At 38.7% G+C, this 22291-nt stretch overlaps 1 protein-coding gene across 1 annotated transcript in view; it reads right to left on the bottom strand.

Moving 5' to 3' along the window:
- Positions 1 to 22291, bottom strand: part of LOC126248794 (steroidogenic acute regulatory protein-like) — a 161125-nt gene that overhangs the window by 92660 nt on the left and 46174 nt on the right. Inside the window, exons 3-4 of the mRNA XM_049950180.1 lie at positions 13395 to 13552; positions 3053 to 3133 (exon numbers count right to left, since the gene is read on the bottom strand). Of these exons, the coding sequence (XP_049806137.1) occupies positions 3053 to 3133; positions 13395 to 13552 (239 nt within the window). The remainder of the gene's footprint in view (positions 1 to 3052; positions 3134 to 13394; positions 13553 to 22291) is intronic.

The raw sequence follows: 22291 nt of genomic DNA, 5'->3' as shown, positions 1-22291 counted from the left end.
TCACTACTTGTTATACATTATCAGGATACAAAAATGATCACATGTACAAGAAAGAAGAAAAAAAATTCCCTGGAGTTTTCCCAAATTTCCCCATTAAAAATACACTTTTTCCCGGCTAAAACTACACTAAACCCCAAGTGAAAGTAATTTTTTTCCATGTTAAGTGACAATATACTTCCGTACAAAACAGTAAAACATCAATCCTTTAAGTGGTAAAGCTTCTACACACTGGCTTAGAGCTTCTCACATTTGAAGAAACAAAAACCCAGAAAAAAAAGTGTGTTGGAAAGATCTTTGAGGTGCGCCAACACATACACTTCATATTTTTATATTACAGAAATATAAATATGAATTCAACCAAGTACAGCATTGGTAGCTTCCAAAGCACTGAAATTGATATTGTGATGTGTTTTTGTTAGTCATAGTTTGTGTCATGTTATCTTGTCAGCCAATGACAGCAGATATTCAGTGTATTAGGACATGTGATGTAGTCTGCCATAGCAACAGCATTGTTAAGTACAACAAACACAAAAATAGGAAAAGTTAATGGTTTAATAGCTACAAGAATATCTAAGATTTCACATATAACATTGGTCATCAAACTTTTTTGCTCTTTTTCCCGAAGGTGTGGTTAGGCAGTATACTAACAAGGGAACCTCCCCATCGCACCACCCTCAGATTTAGTTATAAGTTGGCACAGTGGATAGGCCTTGAAAAACTGAACACAGATCAATTGAGAAAACAGGAAGAAGTTGCGTGGAACTATGAAAAAAAGCAAGCAAAATATACAAACTGAGTAGTGCATGCGCAACATAGGCAACATCTAGGGGAATCTGAAGCCCAGAGCTTCGTGGTCCCGTGGTTAGCGTGAGAAGCTGGGGAACAAGAGGTCCTTGGTTCAAGTCTCCCCTTGAGTGAAAAGTTTAATTTTTTATTTTCAGACAATTATTATCTGTTCGTCCGATGTGAGGTAACTGCGCCGTAGTATGGGGACGTTGTATGAAAAACATATGTTTTGACAGAGCACAGGGAAAATTGTGCGACTGTGAAACTGTTGCATTCATTTGTTGCAGTTTATATGACAAACTCTTATGTTTTCATCACTTTTTTGGGGGTGATTATTACATCCACAAGAAAATCTAAATCGGGCAAGGTAGAAGAATTGTTTTACCCATTCGCCAAGTGTACAAGTTAGGTGGGTCAACAACATATTCCAGACGCACATGCCATCACCAGTGTCGTATAGAATATATGAGACGTGTTTTCCTGTGGAGGAATCAGTTGAACTATGACCTTGCGATCAGATATTTTCGGTTCCCATTGGAAAGGCACGTCCTTTCGTCTACTAGTCGCACGGTTTTGCGGTGCGGTCGCAAAACACAGACACTAAACTTATTGCAGTGAACAGAGACGTCAATGAACGAACGGACAGATCATAACTTTGCGAAAATAAAAAAAGTAAATTTTTCACTCGAGGGAAGACTTGAACCCATGACCTCTCGTTCCCCAGCTCCTCACGCTAACCACAGGACCACGGCGCTCATGAGGTCACATTGTCCTTGATGTTGCATATCTTGCGAGTGGACTACTCTGTTTGTTTATTTTGCTTATTTTTTTTATAGTTCCACACAACTTCTTCCTGTTTTCTCGATTGATCTGTGTACAGTTTTTCAAGGCCTATCCACTGTGCCAACTTATAACTAAATCTGAGGGGGGTGCGATGGGGAGGTTCCCTTGTAAGAGTACGGCTTAATTGCAGCAGCTGAATATCTGTGACACGTACAATTGAAAATTTTACTGCTGTGCACCAAAAATTTCATGGATTACCTGGCTGCATAAATCCTCATCAAGCACTTCAACTTTCCCATAGAAAAGGCAATTACGTATGAAATTGCTGATAGGATGATAATTATACTTTTGGCCATTGTCATTGCATAACTGATAATCTATGAAAGAACTAAAATCAATACCAAAAAACTAACCTTGAGGTTTGGCATGTGTTATCCTTTAAGATACATCAAACACAAATGTACCAGTAAAATTTTAAATAATAGCATAAATCGCTAGTCTTGTTGGCCTGAAATTTTTTTATGTGACTGGTCCTCAAAGCTAAATTTTGAATGAGATTCAAATGCTCCGTGAATTAAGAAATGCATCACACATTTCACACATAATGTAATTCATCTTGCATAAAAGGAAATTTACTTCCAAAGTAACATTTCTCAAACCACCATTCACAATATTTTCCCGCAACCTATTAGAAATCTAAACAGTGTGATGTCATACTCATCAAAAACAGTTTGTTGTTATGAAGTACTGTACAGTCTTCTTCCTAAGGTCTTTGAGACATTCTGATGTCAGCACTGTGTGTACTGTATTTTGTTACTGTAAATGGTGCAAACTTTTATTTTGATGTTAGTCTCTCATTTATGTTTTATTGCTGCAGTATTATTCTGCAGTATCAGGCTAAAGTAAAATTCTTCTTAGAATATCAGTTCTTACCAGTCAAAACTACAAAAATTTAACTAAAACTAAAACGATTTTTCCCGAATGAAAAAATTCCCAGGTTCACCCTGGATTTCCCAGTTGTGCCGGGATGTATACACCCTGTGATAATACACAATAAACAGCTCTCATTCTTATGTTCCTTTAATCTTAACTACAGATATGATCATTATAGATAAACATGTTAAACGCTCTAGATGGTTTTATTCACAAAACGCATGAGAGATTGTGAATTAATAAGTATTTTGTCTGAATTTATATTTACCTGCCTATACGTAATTAGTCTAGTCTTGGACCTGTAATTTGTACAGCCTGGCACATCCAAATAGCATGATCAAGATTCTTATTACAATGTTTGCAACATTCCACCCAGGCCAACAGTGAGTACTGAATTACTCTCAGTACTTACAGTAACAAAACACTGTCAGTGAAGATCAGCCCCTCCTCTCCCCCCTTTTCATGCTACCCATCCCACCTCTGAAAAGCAAAGTTCCTCTTAGAAATACATTGTTACTAATAACCATCTTCAGATCATTTCTATACTTACCACAATGTCAAATAAGGATGTATGAATATTGTAATGAATTATCTGCTTTGACAAGGCATCAAAAATTTCATCACCAGTCAACTGAAAAAGAACGAAAAGGTCACTGTCAATCAGTTGCTGTATGTGTGTGGTTTTATTACAACTGTATCACAATTAGTGCAAATGCTAAACATTATGTATTACATTTGACTGATTTATGTGAACCAACTGGCTATGGGACAAGAAAATTTACTTTCATATGAGAGGGAGATATGACTGACACTAACATCTGAGAAACTGTACACTTTCATGCTTTTGCAGCTGGAAAATTCTTTATGCAGCTACTAGGATACACATTGAGTGTACAAGTGAGTTTCCCCAATCAAGAGGTAATGGAGTGTTAATGAAATATTATCTTGTCAAGCATGCCAAATCCAGTTTTAAAACAGATAATGAGCCTGAAGTATCAATGCAACCCCTATGTGATAATACTACAGTACAAACAGCTCATCATATGTTCTGGAAAGTTTATATGTTATGTCCACCAGCTACTACTATCTCCATGTGAAATGAAACCTACCTGTAAAACATTGCTTTTAATATTAGACCTATAGCTTATTCAGACTGCTGATTAAAACGCATTTGTTTCTTTTATTATATCTAACAATCACTGCTTTTATTTTTACGATTTGTGGTTTCAGCAGTGATGTGCAACCATATTTATATCTATAAACAAGAAAAAAATCAAGGAAACCTGAAAACATACACACACATTATAGTGTGATGGAAGGAGAAGGTTAAATTTATAATATCAAAAGTATAATATCACTGTTGCAAAATAACAATAACAGTAAAAGAACTTACATATTGACATACAAGAGAGTAGGCATGATAAATGATGCAACCTAGTGATTAAAAGTTATATTGTTACATATTCATCAAGAGTTTAAATATTTAAGATTTTACAATAAATGAAAAAATAAGAAGTTAACCATAATTAAACCCACACTGATTTTCATCCAATTTGTCCTCAACTAATACTCGCACTTTCCTTTCAACAATACCTGAGAATATTTTACCCACAACGCTGATCAAAGAGATACCTCTGTAGTTGTTACAATCTTTTCTGTTTCCATGTTTAAAGATTGGTGTGATTACTGCTTTCGTCCAGTCTGATGGAACCTGTCCTGACTCCCACGCCATTTCAATTATCCTGTGTAACCATTTAAGACCTGACATTCCACTGTATTTGATGAATGTCAGGTCTTAAATGGTTACACAGGATAATTGAAATGGCGTGGGAGTCGGGACAGGTTCCATCAGACTGGATGAAAGCAGTAATCACACCAATCTTTAAACATGGAAACAGAAAAGATTGTAACAACTACAGAGGTATCTCTTTGATCATATGTTGAAAACAATAGCCTGGCTGGGTGAGATTAAGATAGGTGAACACAAAATAAGCAGTCTCGCATATGCAGATGACTTAGTTGTGATGGCAGATTCTATTGAAAGTTTGCAAAGTAATATTTCAGAGCTAGATCAGAAATGTAAGGACTATGGTATGAAGATTAGCATCTCCAAAACAAAAGTAAAGTCAGTGGGAAAGAGATATAAACGGATTGAGTGCCAAATAGGAGGAACAAAGTTAGAACAGGTGGACAGTTTCAAGTATTTAGGATGCATATTCTCACAGGATGGCAACATAGTGAAAGAACTGGAAGCGAGGTGTAGCAAAGCTAATGCAGTGAGCACTCAGCTATGATCTACTCTCTTCTGCAAGAAGGAAGTCAGTACCAAGACTAAGTTATCTGTGCACCGTTCAATCTTTCGACCAACTTAGTTGTATAGGAGCGAAAGCTGGGTGGATTCGGGTTACCTTATCCATAAGGTTGAGGTTACGGATATGAAAGTAGCTAGGATGATTGCAGGTACTAGTAGATGGGAACAATGGCAGGAGGGTGTGCACAATGAGGAAATCAAAGAAAAACTGGGAATGAACTCTATAGATGTAGCAGTCAGGGCGAACAAAAAATGGTTCAAATGGCTCTGAGCACTATGGGACTTAACATCTTAGGTCATCAGTCCCCTAGAACTTAGAACTACTTAAACCTAACTAACCTAAAGACATCACACAACACCCAGCCATCACGAGGCAGAGAAAATCCCTGACCCCGCCGGGAACCCGGGTGTGGCAGGGCGAACAGGCTTAGATGGTGGGGTCATGTTACAAGCATGGGAGAAGCAAGATTACCCAAGAGACTCATGGGTTCAGCAGTAGAGGGTAGGAGGAGTCGGGGTAGACCAAGGAGAAGGTACCTGGATTCGGTTAAGAATGATTTTGAAGTAATAGGCTTAACATCAGAAGAGGCACATATGTTAGCACTGAATAGGGGATCATGGAGGAATTTTATAAGGGGGACTATGCTCCAGACTGAATGCTGAAAGGCATAATCAGTCTTAAATGATGATTATGATGATGATGATGATGATGATGAACCATAATTACATATCATTCATAGCTTCTGATAGAATGACATAAAAGGAAGGATCTGTAAATTAAACATCATGAGTCACAGATTGTGAGGAATGGTAATAGACATAAAGTAACATACAATGTATATCTAGAATAGGCAAATTGTGAGAAATCAATGATTAAAATAACAATTTTCCAATTCTGATCAAATACACAGGAATCAGCATTATATTGAAAGAATTATGTAAGTATTTTTCATAACTTAACATTGAGATTACGTGAAAATAATCTGATAATATTAAAATACCCATTTCACATCAAATTAATGCTATGAAAAGCAAATTTACTAGCTCCAGAGTCTACAGAATCACATGTGGTAACTTTGTAACTTTAACAAACAGTACATAGGCCACATCGGCCAAATATTCAAAATACACTATAGAGAGCATACATATGCTAAAAATGAAACTGCATTAGGTGTACATCACCAATCGGAAAAGAGCACACAAAGTGATACACAAAACCTAGGAGATTCTGCTAGGAGGCAGTCAATATTTATGATGATCGGCTGCACCACGTTATGCTTCTCTTCCAACCCACTTACTTGCTGCTACTGTTGCTGCCATGTAATACAACTGGCCATGACACAAATGCATCTTTGCCCAACAGAAAGTTATGCAATCTAGTGGACAAGCATTGTTTACTTACATAGTCCTTCTAATATAGAAATTGTGTTACATTCATCAATGGTTTTCCACTATTTGTCTGCTCTAGATGTACATTCCAATATCATGTTACCTCATTTCTTTTATTATTCCTCACAGGCAGTGATGATAACATATTTTATGGTTCTTTCCTTGTATCTCATTTTACCAGAAGCAATGGATGATAATTACTTGTTCACTTCTTATGTTTCATTCAAGGAAAATTTTACTAATTGTTTTATTGCTAGATGATAGTTTGTCAGCCATAAAGGTTTTCAGTAAGCCACATCTTGTAGCTCTCAAATATTGAAGAAGAGGGATTTTTAAATGTTTAAGTCCAAAACTGCTAATTATTTATTGGCTGACTAGTTTCGAGCTTTTCTCATATTCATAAGCTACATATTTTGTATTTGGGGTAAATCTGGTGTGGACAGTTTTTATGTCATCACACTTGAATGCAGATAAGATCTGTGTTTAAGGGATATCACAACTGTAGTTACTCCTTGCTGTAATGCGTTAATGTATGAGCATAATATATGTGGGTTTGATCACGCTGGATAATGAAGATACAACAATCAAGAAAAATATATATTATGCTCACACATTAATATAATACAGAAATTACAATGAAATGAATACTCCTATCTGTGTACAGGTATTGATATAAGTCAAAAGGGACAGCTGAAAATGTGTGCCCCAACTGGGACTCGAACCCAGGATCTCCTGCTTACATGGCAGACGCTCTATCCATCTGAGCCACCAAGGACACAGAGGATAGTGCGAATGCAGACTGCAGGGACTTATCTCTGGCACGCCTCCCGTGAGACCCACATTCGCAACTTATTGCCCCACACTATATTCATAGTGCCCCTGCCCATTATACTCATTACTCGCGGTTTTACTGCCAATTCCCATAAGAGTTCGGGCACTGTTTGTGCATATGCACAGAAGATGGTCAAATGGCCGGTGAGCCTTGAAGATGGTATCTGTTCTTTCGGACATGTTCGAAAGAACAGATACCATCGGTGACCAGACAGCTCATTAAATGAAATTACAATGAAATGAATATCCCTAGCTGTGCACAGGCATTGATATAAGTCAACAGGGACAGTTGAAAATGTGTGCCACGACCGGGACTCGAACCCAGGATCTCCTACTTACATGGCAGACACACTTTCCATCTGAGCCACCGAGGACACAGAGGATAGTGCGACTGCAGGGACTTATCTCTGGCATGTCTCCCGTTACACCCACATTCGCAACTTATTGTCCCGCACTATATTCATAGTGCCCCTGCCCATTATACTCATTACTCACAGCTTTACATCACAGCTGAAACTGAAACATGTGAAAATAAAACCTGAATTGTTATCTGGTGAAATAAAAGACTAAGACTTTTTTTTTCTTCAATCATGTCCTCAAAACAGCAATTGTCACACTTCACAAGACACAATTCAATTGAGAAGAAGGGGGAGGTGGGGTTTATAGTGATATCATCATTGTGCATATGAACTTTTCAAAACTAGGCCATAAGCATAAATTTCCTGTTACAATAGCAACCAGCGCCGATAGTAATTAGTGCTAACTGCACTGGAAGCTTTGCACTGCAGCAGAAGACAAAGATGTAACTACCACCACACTGCAAACAACTCAAATATTTCTCTCATTTTCTTTAATGCAATACTAGTGAAAGCTGCACTAGTGTCCAAATTTTAAGCATACTCGAGATGACTGAATGAGAGTATGTTAACCAAATAGAATGTCAGAATGGTTACAGAGTAAGATAAAGCTGTTGTTGTTGTTGTTGTTGTTGTGGTCTTCAGTCCTGAGACTGGTTTGATGCAGCTCTCCATGCTACTCTATCCTGTGCAAGCTTCTTCATCTCCCAGTACCTACTGCAACCTACATCCTTCTGAATCTGCTTAATGTATTCATCTCTTGGTCTCCCCCTACGATTTTTACCCTCCACGATGCCCTCCAATACTAAATTGGTGATCCCTTGATGCCTCAGAACATGTCCTACCAACCGATCCCTTCTTCTGGTCAAGTTGTGCCACAAACTCCTCTTCTCCCCAATCCTATTCAGTACCTCCTCATTAGTTACGTGATCTACCCATCTAATCTTCAGCATTCTTCTGTAGCACCACATTTCGAAAGCTTCTATTCTCTTCTTGTCCAAACTATTTACCGTCCATGTTTCACTTCCATACATGGCTACACTCCATACAAATACTTTCAGAAATGACTTCCTGACACTTAAATCTATACTCGATGTTAACAAATTTCTCTTCTTCAGAAACCCTTTCCTTGCCATTGCCAGTCTACATTTTATATCCTCTCTACATCGACCATCAGCAGTTATTTTGCTCCCCAAATAGCAGAACTCCTTTACTACTTTAAGTGTCTCATTTCCTAATCTAATACCCTCAACATCACCCGACTTAATTCGACTACATTCCATTATCCTCGTTTTGTTTTTGTTGATGTTCATCTTATATCCTCCCTTCAAGACACCATCCATTCCGTTCAACTGCTCTTCCAAGTCCTTTGCTGTCTCTGACAGAATTACAATGTCATCGGCGAACCTCAAAGTTTTTATTTCTTCTCCATGGATTTTAATACCTACTCCGAATTTTTCTTTTGTTTCCTTTACTGCTTGCTCAATATACAGATTGAATAACATCGGGGAGAGGCTACAACCCTGTCTTACTCCCTTCCCAACCGCTGCTTCCCTTTCATGTCCCTCGACTCTTATAACTGCCATCTGCTTTCTGTACAAATTGTAAATAGCCTTTCGCTCCCTGTATTTTACCCCTGCCACCTTTAGAATTTGAAAGAGAGTATTCCAGTCAACATTGTCAAAAGCTTTCTCTAAGTCTACAAATGCTAGAAACGTAGGTTTGCCTTTCCTTAATCTTTCTTCTAAGGTAAGTCGTAAGGTCAGTATTGCCTCACGTGTTCCAGTATTTCTACGGAATCCAAACTGATCTTCCCCGAGGCCGGCTTCTACTAGTTTTTCCATTCGTCTGTAAAGAATTCGTGTTAGTATTTTGCAACTGTGGCTTATTAAACTGATTGTCCGGTAATTTTCACATCTGTCAACACCTGCTTTCTTTGGGATTGGAATTATTATATTCTTCTTTAAGTCTGAGGGTATTTCACCTGTTTCATACATCTTGCTCACCAGATGGTAGAGTTTTGTCAGGACTGGCTCTCCCAAGGCCGTCAGTAGTTCCAATGGAATGTTGTCTACTCCGGGGGCCTTGTTTCGACTCAGGTCTTTCAGTGCTCTGTCAAACTCTTCATGCAGTATCGTATCTCCCATTTCATCTTCATCTACATCCTCTTCCATTTCCATAATATTGTCCTCAAGTACATTGCCCTTGTATAGACCCTCTATATACTCCTTCCACCTTTCTGCTTTCCCTTCTTTGCTTAGAACTGGGTTTCCATCTGAGCTCTTGATGTTCATACAAGTGGTTCTCTTATCTCCAAAGGTCTCTTTAATTTTCCTGTAGGCAGTATCTATCTTACCCCTAGTGAGATAAAGCTAAATAACAAATTATTCAGAACATTAGTATTCAAAACATATAATTATAAAAGTTCTAATACCCAAGATACAAACCATAAAGTTACAAAACAGGAAAAACAACTCTTCCATAACAACAAAATAGGTAATAGGGTACATGCTTAGCCCTTGCTACTCATGTTTGGTAGCTATCTAGCAGGTTCTTTATAGGGCAGTTTGACAGCATTATCATCAATTTGTCCTCTTCCTGAGAAATAATTGTATGGAAGTTTGGATGTGTCTTCAGGAATGGCTGACATGTTATAATTTGTCTCTCCAATGCATCCCGTAAGTGCTCTATAGGATTCAGATCTCACCAGCATCTCCATGTAGTTGTTACCTTCGCCTGTCAGAAGTTATTCAGACAGAATAGCTCAATGTTGATGGGTATTCACTCTCTTACTTATGAAGATGTGAAGCTCTGTCAGCTCACCCAACATGATACCTCCCCACACTACAACTCCATCAATATCACCAAACAGATTTTTTTTTCCCCACAATAGTCCTTTGATCATAATGATAACTACCAACTTTCTTTCTCATGAAAGTAAAAAACAACAATTCTGCAAAATGAACCAGGATTAATCAATGAAGAGTAAATTCACTGATTGATTTATACTTCCTTCTCAATGTACCTGTCTTCCAAACATTAGTGGATTTTGTTGTGCAGTTAAGGTCAGTTATCAGTTCTATTATGGAGTAGTCACTCTCAGTCAACCTTGGGATAGTCTACAATGAACTATTCCTGTTTTTGGAACCATGTCAAAGGCTTGAAATGACGCTTTGTGGCTGATCAAACTATGGTCTGCATCTAATCTGCCTTCAATGCACATATGAACTCTACCCTACAAAACAATGTCAAAATAACTTCTCTGCAGCAAAACATAGTAAACTTTAGCCATAAGCTACATGCAACACACATGCAAGTGCAAATATTAACAGAAGTCACAAGTCAAAGGTACTATGCTTTCGTTCCCCCTCCCCCCCTCCCCCCCCCCCCCCCGCCCCACATCTACTCAAAGCAAAGTGTGCTACTCTCCTGTACAAATAGCACAATTCCAACATATGGCAAAATACTGACAGTCACTCACAGTGGTTGCTAATATTTTCTCTCTGTTATTCTCATTTCCAAAAATGCTTCAAATGGCTCTAAGCACTATGGGACGTAACATCTGAGGTCATCAGTCCCCTAGTCTTAGAACTACTTAAACCTAACTAACGTAAGGGCATCACACACATCCATACCTGAGACAGGATTCGAACCTGCGACCGTAGCAGCAGCACGGTTCCAGACTGAAGCGCCTAGAACCGCTCAGTCACAGCGGCCGGCTTCTCATTTCCAATTATGCTTAACTTATGGACACTATCATATGATAACCCAATGCTTATGTTATTTAGTGAGTGATATCCTTTACTCCCGAATTATATACATTCTACCAGAACTTTCCTACCACATTTATAAAGACAATTAAAGTATTTATCACAATTATATGCACATAGTAACTACAATGAAAGAAGGTGGCAAAAAAGGGAAGAGCTCAAAGCTGCCTTCTTTTTCCCTCCAGTTTTTATTTTACATTAATGTGAGAAAGTCATGAATACAGTATATGAAGAAGCCATATTCATAACCACATGGAAGAAAAGGATAAAAAAATGTTAAAAATATACAGAGTTCTGATTTAAAAGAAACTGAAGTCAAGGAATTCCTGAAATAAAGAAATACTTCAATGAAAAATTTGGCCTTAGGACAAAAATAAATACGAAAGCTAGGAAGGGTATGTAGGCGAAATCAGAAAATATGGGAGACAAACAGAACTGAAAAAAATCAAACTGACACTAAATAAAGAAGTTGTCTCCAAAAAGACAAGTCAGTGATAAAAACAAATCTCTAATATAAAAAAAGAGTTAACATAATTCTATTTTGAACACAGCAGAAAGAAACAAGATGAAAGTCAGACTTCATAGGAAGTATTTTGTAGTTTATTGCAGCAAAAATGTGCAAAAATTAAACTTACTGTTATAACACAAAATAATAAATGCCTTAATGTAGTGCTGTTTGAGAAGAGCACTTACATAATGAATATGTAATGACTGCATACATTGCGTACAATTATCTTATGTATTTAGGTTGTACTGAAAGAAGCAGAAGGAAACAAACAGTAGAAAGAGACAAATGTTGGTATACATTATGCAGATTACTGTGTGTGAGCACAAAGGTGAAGGTACTGGTTTAAGTTACAGGAAAAAAAAGAAAGTAACACACAAAACTGCAAGAATTCTTTGCAGCTTAAAAAATTAATTCTTCATAAAATTTTGCTTAATATTGAATATCATACATGTAGGAGATTAAATGCAAAAAAGTTGTCCTTCTACATAAAAAAGCCAGGTGTAAAACTGTTTTTAGATATAAGGATACCTACAGAAAGATTCATGTGAATCTTAATGGTATAGACACAAGTTTCTATTTCATAGCAGCAGCATCTACATCTGTACTTTGCAAGCCACCTTACAGTGTGTGACAGAGTGTACTTCATGTACCACTGTTACTTTCCCTATTTCCTGTTGCAGCTGTGATTGGTGCATAGGGAGAACAACTGTATCTAAGCCTCCATATGAGCTTGAATATCTTTAATTTCACCGTCATGGTTTTTTTCACATAACATATGTAGGGACATACAATATCAGAATTTTTAACACTAAAGCACGGTATGATGCACAGTACCATGTCACATCTGCCACAAGAGTTGGATGAGCATTTCTGTGACTTCTGTGCTTAATAATTGAATGTATGATAAATCCCCAAGTTCTCCTTTGGATCTTTTCTCCTCAGTATTTGGGAGGCAAGTAGGAAATGTTTCTCTGTGCTCTCTGGGATGAAAATGGAGATATATGGTAGTTGCGACCACAATGCACTGATTTTTTGACTTCCGTTACAATATCAAGCTGACTTGAGCAACTGGTTACAGCAACATATGAGTCTGTTGGACAACATGAGCTGCATAGCACTACACACACACACACACACACACACACACACACACACACACACACACACACACACACACACAGCAGAATACAGTAACGCTAAATCTGAGGCCATACAGTCAATTACTTTAGGTTTTCTTATTTCACAAAAATAAAAATGGAAAACTACTATGTTTATTTGCTTACATCAGGTCGAAGCAAACTATAATGGTTACACACAAGTAAATTTACAATACTCAGTTATGACATGCAAAACAGGTTTTTCGTCATGAACAATAAGTTTTTGGGTGCAAATCTACAATAGTCGTAACTTGTAAGACAAATGCCTCTTTTTTTATGTATTGTTAGTCATCTAAAACTAGATGGAAGCTTGATGAGCAAGATGCTCTAACTGTTTTGAAAGAGAATCATGTCACTGATGAATTTTGGATGGTGTCTAGAACCTTCAAGGTTATTTTTATATTTCTTTTCCAACTTGAATCATTCTGGTCACTAACAGTGAGCACAAAAAAGTTACATAAAAAAACTGTCTAGCCGTGCCCACATGCAACAAATGAGCAAAATCATATCAAAAACAAAGTAGTACATGCTAATATATTTTCAGTACAATGAAAACAACAAAATAATTACCATTATACATATTAGCCACATCAAGACAGTGAAGAGGAGATCAAAAGTCACAAATAAACAGAAGAATCTACGCACAACTGACATGCGCCCATCTTGTCGTATACCTGTCACTAAATCTGTGGATGACAGGTGTTCAGCTTGCGTATTTATACTGTAATCTGCGAAAAGAAATCAGACAATTACTTTTGCAATATTGAAAAATATAGCTGTAAAAATAGTGATTCACATAATTACACAATATCAGGGATCTAAAAATTAGTCTTAACACAAAATATGTATTAAAGATTTTACTAACACATAAGTAAAAGGATCTGTACACTAGACTGACTGGTTATATTTGGTACTATTAAACTATACTACTTCACATATAAAAGAATTTTTCATAACAAATAAACCAGATCTGTGAAATACAATGGACAAAATTCTAATGTAAGAAGAAAATCAAATCAAAATAATAAACTTGGATACAGGACAAAAAGCGAATTTTATATAAGTTAGATTACACAAACATAATGCAGCATCCATAGCACAGTTTGAAAAAAAAAAATCAGAAGCAGTTACGTTAGTATCACATCACTAATCAGACTGCAGTCATTTAGATGGATTTAATTTAAAGAGGATAGTACTTCTAGGATACAGTACTTTACAATTGTGGGGCAATAACATAATTTCTATAGCCATTACTATTTTGCAGTAATGTAATAAGCAGCTCATCCAACAATGTTGTAAAGATCACTTTATCAGCAAAAATTTCCTGCAATATAAAATTTTTCCAATTTTAACAAACTGTTCAAAGTGGCAGCAATCAATTGTGTTCCACTATTCTTGCTGAACATAGTAATAGTACTGTTGGGAAGACAACAACAAAGTGTTATCTGAGCGATTGTGATGGATAAATGTCACTAAAATTTTAGTTCAACACAGGTACTACACAGTAGCTTTTGCTATGGTATAAGCAGATATTCCTCAATTTTTTTTTTTTTTTTTTTATCTTTGCATATCAAATATACTATTAGCCCTTAACATCAAGTAGATACTTAGGAAATTGTCCAAGTAACAACTGGCTAGAAGAACTAAACCAGACCAGAAGTGATGCTTTCACAGAGGAAACATAATAACTAGGACTGAAGTTATGTGATGCAAACCAAATCTCTCATATTTTTACAGAATGTCACTGGCTGCACTTACATGTGTGAGTTAACTCAAGATTTAAGAAGATAAGCACTTATCAAAGGAGGGAGTGAGAGGCACATGAATGGTATAATAGTAATAGCTTTAGATGTAGATATTGTTACATTTAGTACATGGGTGATAAACCTCAAGCACTTCCAAGGCAGCCAGTAACTGTTTATTAACTACAAAAACTTGTGAAATTTTAAGATTAAATTTACTTACCTAATTTTTGTTTTGTTTCTTTACTATTAATTAATATTGTATTTTAATAATTTTTGATACTAATATAATGTTCCTTTCTTCTAAATTAAGAGTTATTGGCTACCATCGAGGTGCATGAGATTTACCAAGCTTGTACCAGTTGTAACTATACCTCCAACTAAAATAATAATAATAATAATAATAATAATAATCATCATCATCATCATCATCATGGACCCCACTGATAGGAGCATACCACAGTAATCCATGAGTTTATGCATGCCTGTGTGAGTTACCAATATTATTTTGTACAACTAGCCTTAAAATTTCAGTTTACATCACATCATTTCAATCCTAGTTACTATGTTTCCACTGTGGGAAGATCATTTCTAATTACTCTCCTAATACGAGTTAGCTGATCTATCCAACTGATGTGTGGATGATTTCCTGAGCATCCATTTGGCCTTAAGGACTGATAGTGGTGCAGCTGTTTCCTTGATATGCAATTTGTGATAGAGTTACCTTCAGTTCACAAATTTGGTTTCTATAATTTTTATATTTTTACTTTTTTCTCAAGCTTCAATGAAATTTTCTACATTCCCTCTCTTACTGGAAGTAGGGACACTCAGAACAACAACTGCTGGGACTTTCTTCTCCACGTACATAGATGGGTACAACACTATCCCCTGTTTTAGTCACATGTTTGGCATGTGACCCATGACCTATCTGAAGTAGAAAAAGTACTGCACAAAATTAGTATGTCCTTAACACTTGACAATATACTGAACAGCTGCCTCATAGTACTTCAAGTGTACCAAACACATTGCAATTCATCCAATCTCCATATTCTGAGGTTTCCCTCATCAGAAATCTGGATTCCTGTGATCTAATATACTATATTATATTGTTCATGTCCTATCCAATATGATGCCCTGTAATAGAGGACAATATCTGATGAATGTATCTTGTACATACCACTCAGCCCTTGGCAATAGCAGTGAGAAAGATACCCACCAGTAAGCACAGGAAGTAGCTACACTGCATCTGTCACATCATTGTGTTAAAGTATACCAAACAGAAGTGATGCACTAGATGCCGGCAGTAAAGAACATGATAGCACTGAAGATGGCTTCATAATATGACTGTACAATATACAATGGTAGCTTACAGTTTGAAGAACCAACACAGTCAATATTATGGATAATCATCCTCATCCTCATGGAAGGATTCCAAATGAGAGAAATCTTTCCCTTAAGAAGTACATATGTACTGTTATGGACAGCTACAATCACTGTTTTCCATCAACCACCACTACAACAGCCATGAACACATCACTCAGCAATTCTTGAAATCTACATCTACATCTACATCCATACTCCGCAAGCCACCTGACGGTGTGTGGCGGAGGGTACCCTGAGTACCTCTATCGGTTCTCCCTTCTATTCCAGTCTCGTATTGTTCGTGGAAAGAAGGATTGTCTGTATGCTTCTGTGTGGGCTCTAATCTCTCTGATTTTATCCTCATGGTCTCTTCGCGATATATACGTAGGAGGGAGCAATATACTGCTTGACTCATCGGTGAAGGTATCTTCTCGAAACTTTAACAAAAGCCCGTACCAAGCTACTGAGCGTCTCTCCTGCAGAGTCTTCCACTGGAGTTTATCTATCATCTCAGTAACGCTTTCGCGATTACTAAATGATCCTGTAACGAAGCGCGCTGCTCTCTGTTGGATCTTCTCTATCTCTTCTATCAACCCTATCTGGTATGGATCCCACACTGCTGAGCAGTATTCAAGCAGTGGGCGAACAAGCGTACTGTAACCTACTTCCTTTGTTTTTGGATTGCATTTCCTTAGGATTCTTCCAATGAATCTCAGTCTGGCATCTGCTTTACCGACGATCAACTTTATATGATCATTCCATTTTAAATCACTCCTAATGCGTACTCCCAGATAATTTATGGAATTAACTGCTTCCAGTTGCTGACCTGCTATTTTGTAGCTAAATGATAAGGAATCTATCTTTCTATGTATTCGCAGCACATTACACTTGTCTACATTGAGATTCAATTGCCATTCCCTGCACCATGCATCAATTCGCTGCAGATCCTCCTGCATTTCAGTACAATTTTCCATTGTTACAACCTCTCGATACACCACAGCATCATCTGCAAAAAGTTTTCAAAACTGAACTTAAATGCAATTGCCTTCCAGCTGTGTGTGCCCTCAGTAATACTTGAGTCACAGCACACTACTTCACATTCATATGATACTACTTCATGGAAGAGGTTGAACAAAAAAATCAGCCAACTAGTTGCAACCAAAGGTTTATTTATCCCTTGCTCTAGGTCTCAATATTTATAAAAATGTCTTCTTCAGAAGGGGTGGGCCTTGCTACATCATGTGGTGGTAAACTATATTAGATGAAGCCGAACAGCTCGTCACCACAAACATCACATGGACTCCTGTTATAATGTTTATGTAGACAAGAGCCTTTACCAGTGGGCAAATACTTTTGAGCATTTATTCTGCTTACACGTAGTGTAATCTGGCTAATATCTTAAGCCATGGCATGTAATGTTTCTGGTTTTTATATCAATTTTATATACAACAAGAGCTGCTCAACTTCAGCTAATGTAATTTACAACCATGCGATGTACCAAGGCCCACTCCATCTGATGAATATATTTTTATAAATATCAACACCTAGGTCAAGGGTTGTGGGTGTTAGAGCTGTACCTTTTTTAGATTGAAGTCAGCTGATAGGTATTCCTGCTTAAGGGAAGTCTCTCTAACAAAGAAACCACTTTCTACAAAGCTTGGGTATCCGATTAATGAGGGAATTAGTATATTTCATCAAAATATACAAGGTATTAGAGATAAAGTTAGTGAACTGCTTATAGATGTTGACTCTGAAATTACTGGTATATCTGAACACTTCTTAAATAAGGAGATAATTCAGAGGCTTCCTTTACCAGGATACAGGTTGGCTGGCAGCTTTTCTAGGAGCTCTTTGCGGTGTGGGGGAGTAGCCATGTATGTGAAAAACGGTAGCCCATTTGAGTCAATTGATGTTTCAAAGTACTGCACTGAAAAGGTGTTTGAATGTTGTGCAGGTGTGGTTAAATTTAGTGGAGCTAAACTTCTTACTGTTGTTATTTATAGATCCCCAGACTCCGATTTCACAACATTTTTGCTAAAGCTAGAGGAGGTTCTTGGTTCACTTTATAGGAAATACAAAAAGTTAGTTATATGTGGTGACTTCAATATTAATTGTATAAGTGATTGTGCAAGGAAAAGGATGCTGGTAGACCTCCTTAATTCATATAATCTTATGCAAACCGTATTCTTTCCAACGAGAGTGCAAGGGAACAGTAGAACAACCACAGACAATATTTTTGTTCATTCGTCATTATTAGAAGGGCATTCTGTTAGCAAAAAGGTGAATGGCCTTTCAGATCATGATGCACAAATTTTAAGTCTAAAAGATTTTTGTGCTGCAACACATGTTAAATATAGTTACCAACTTTTTAGGAAAGCTGATCCAGTTGCTGTACAGACTTTTGTAAACCTTATCAAGGAACAAGAGTGGCAAGATGTTTATAGTGCTGATACAGTAGACGATAAATATAATGCTTTCCTCAAGACTTTTCTCGTGGTCTTTGAAAGTTGCTTTCCGTTAGAACGTTCAAAACAGGGTACTAGCACAAACAGGCAGCCTGGGTGGCTGACTAAAGGGATAAGAATATCTTGTAGAACAAAGTGGCAATTATATCAAAACGTTAGAAATAGTCACAATCTAAATGCAGCAGCCCATTACAAACAGTATTGTAAGGTGCTTAAAAAAGTTATTAGGAAGGCAAAAAGTATGTGGTATACAGATAGAATAGCTAAGTCTCAGGATAAAATTAAAACCATATGGTCAGTCGTAAAGGAAGTGGCTGGTCTGCAGAGACAGATCGAGAATATAGAATCAGTGCGTAGTGGGGATGTCCGTGTTACTGATAAGTCGCATATATGTACAGTACTTAATAATCACTTTCTGAATATAGCAGGTGAACTAAATAGAAACCTAGTCCCAACAGGGAATCATATAGCGCTCTTAGAAAAAAAGTGTTCTGAGACTGTTACCTGAAATGCTCCTCCATGATACTGACAAGAGGGAGATTGAGTTAATAATTAAATCACTAAAGACCAAGAACTCTCATGGATATGACGGGGTATCTAGCAGAATACGGAAGTATTGTTCCACGTATGTTAGCTCAGTACTTAGCCATATCTGTAACTTTTCCTTTAGGAGTGGTCGGTTTCCTGACCGATTAAAGTACTCTGTAGTGAAGCCACTTTATAAAAAGGGAGACAGGGATAATGTTGACAATTATAGACCTATTTCTATGCCATCGGTGTTTGCTAAAGTTATCGAGAGGGTTGTATATACAAGGTTACTGCAGCATTTAAATTCACATAATTTGCTGTCAAATGTATAGTTTGGTTTTAGAAATGGCTTAACAACTGAAAATGCTATAGTCTCTTTTCTCTGTGAGGTTTTCGACGGATTAAATAAAAGGTTGCGAACGTTAGGTGTTTTCCTTGATTTAACGAAGGCTTTTGACTGTGTTGACCACAAAATATTACTGCAGAAGTTGGAACATTATGGAGTAAGGGGAGTAGCTTACAATTGGTTCGCCTCCTACTTTAAGAACAGAAAGCAGAAGGTAATCCTCCGCAATATTGAGAGTGGTAATGATGTTCAGTCCCAATGGGGCACTGTTAAATGGGGCGTTCCCCAAGGGTCGGTGCTGGGGCCACTGCTGTTTCTTATTTATATAAATGATATGCCTTCTAGTATTACAGGTGATTCAAAAATATTTCTGTTTGCTGATGACACCACCTTGGTAGTGAAGGATCTTGTGTGTAATATTGAAACATTATCAAATGATGTAGTTCATGATATAAGTTCGTGGCTTGTGGAAAATAATTTGATGCTAAATCACAGTAAGACTCAGTTTTTACAGTTTCTAACTCACAATTCAACAAGAACTGACATTTTAATCAGACAGAATGGGCATGTTATAAGCGAGACGGAACAGTTCAAGTTCCTAGGCGTATGGATAGATAGTAAGCTGTTGTGGAAAGCCCATGTTCAGGATCTTGTTCAGAAACTAAATGCCGCTTTATTTACCATCAGAACAGTATCTGAAATAAGTGACATTTCAACATGAAAAGTAGTATACTTCGCATATTTTCATATGCTTATGTCGTATGGTATTATTTTTTGGGGTAATTCTTCTGATTCAAAAAGGGTATTTTTGACTCAAAAACGGGCTTTTTTTGTGGTTTTCGGGCGCACAACTTCAATGGTCATTAGCGCCCTGACTACTCTAAGAATGCACCGCGAGGCACAAGTTGACAACAACAACTAAAAGGGAAAACACAATAAAAGACAGACTGACAGGCATAGGATTAAAAAACATCATCAAATGTCCTTAGCGAGGTTTGTCAAACTGATAAAACAAAGAACACGAGCAGCTGCTCGTGGGTCATCCGCTAAAATGGCATCTAAAGTAGTAGGCAGGTTAAGATCGAGGCGCAGTGTTTTAAGATCGGGACAGGACATTAAAATGTGACGAACCGTCAGCAAGTGCCCACATGGGCAGAACGGCGCCGGCGCAGCCGTCAGCAGATGGCGATGGCTGAACCGGCAGTGTCCAATTCTTAACCTTGCTAAAACGACCTCCTCCCGCCGAGAAGGGCGTGAGGAGGACGTCCAAGCCACGGGAAGAGGTTTTAAGGCCCGAAGCTTGTTGTCGGTAAGTGCAGCCCAATCGGCATGCCACAGCGACACAACGCGCCGACAAATGACCCTGCTAAAATCGGACGAAGGGACACAACAAGAAGCTGTCCGAGGCTGGAGGACCGCAGCCTTGGCCGCGGCATCTGCAGCTTCGTTCCCAGGGATACCGACATGGCCAGGAACCCACATAAAGCTAACCGGCGTACCGACGTCCACCAGCTGCTGAAGAGAGCGTTGGATCCGGTGTACGAAAGGGTGAACCGGGTACGGATCACTGAGGCTCTGGATGGCGCTCAGGGAATCTGAGCAGATGACATAAGCAGAATGTCGGTGGCGGCAGATGTACAGAACAGCCTGGTAGAGGGCAAAGAGCTCAGCTGTGAAGACCGAACAATGGCCATGGAGCCGGTATTGGAAACTTTGTGCCCCGACAATAAAGGAACACCCGACCCCGTCATTGGTCTTAGAGCCATCTGTATAAATGAAAGTCATGTTGTTGAACTTCGAACGAAGTTCCAAAAAACGGGAGTGGTAGACCGAACCGGGGGTGACCTCTTTTGGGAGCGAGCTGAGGTCGAGGTGAATGCGGACCTGAGCCTGGAGCCAAGGTGGCGTGCGGCTCTCGCCCACTCGAAAGGTTGCAGGGAGTGAAAAATGAAGGTGTTGAAGGAGGCGACGAAAGCGAACTCCAGGGGGTAGCAAGGCAGAGACATACAACCCGTATTGAAGGTCAAGAGAGTCGTCAAAAAAGGAACGATAAGAAGGATGGTCGGGCATTGACAGTAGCCGACAGCCATACCGACAAAGCAGTATATCGCGCCGGTAGGTGAGTGGCAATTCGCCAGCGTCAGCATGAAGACTCTCTACGGGACTGGTATAAAATGCTCCGATCGCAAGTCGTAAACCCCGATGTTGTATGGAGTTGAGGCGGCGTAAGATGGATGGCCGTGCAGAGGAGTATACGAAGCTCCCATAATCCAGCTTGGAGCGGACGATCGACCGATATAGACGAAGTAGGACGGTTCGATCCGCTCCCCACGACATACCACTGAGAACACGGAGGACATTTAAAGAACGGGTACAACGGGCGGCCAAATATGACACATGTGGAGACCAGCTAAGTTTCCTGTCAAAGGTAAGGCCTAAAAATTTGATTGTCTCCACGAGTGGGAGAGCAACGGGACCGAGTCGTAAGGACGGTGGGAGAAACTCTTTGTAGCGCCAGAAGTTAATACAGACCGTCTTCTCGGCAGAAAAACGGAAGCCATTGGCGACACTCCAGGAGTAAAGACGGTCAAGAGAACGCTGAAGACAGCGCTCCAAGACACGTGGACACTGCGCGCTGCAATAGATGGTAAAATCGTCCACGAAAAGGGAGCCTGATACATCAGCTGGGAGGCAATCCATTATTGGATTGATCGCGATGGCGAAGAGAGCGACGCTCAAAACTGAGCCCTGTGGCACCCCATTCTCCTGGCGAAAGGTGTCGGACAGGACAGAACCCACACGTACCCGAAACTGTCGATCCATTAAAAAGGAACGAATAAAAAGAGGGAGGCGACCGCGAAAGCCCCACATATGCATGGTGCGGAGAATGCCCGCCCTCCAACAGGTGTCGTAAGCCTTCTCCAAATCAAAGAACACAGCCGCGGTCGGGCGCTTCCGCAAGAAGTTATTCATGATGAAGGTCGACAAGGTAACCAGATGGTCGACAGCAGAGCGGCGCCTTCG

Source organism: Schistocerca nitens, chromosome 3 (genome assembly GCF_023898315.1).
Source record: "Schistocerca nitens isolate TAMUIC-IGC-003100 chromosome 3, iqSchNite1.1, whole genome shotgun sequence".
NCBI lineage: Eukaryota > Metazoa > Arthropoda > Insecta > Orthoptera > Acrididae > Schistocerca > Schistocerca nitens.
The sequence above is the reverse complement of the archived record's forward strand: the minus strand, read 5'-3'. Positions and strand labels throughout refer to the sequence as shown.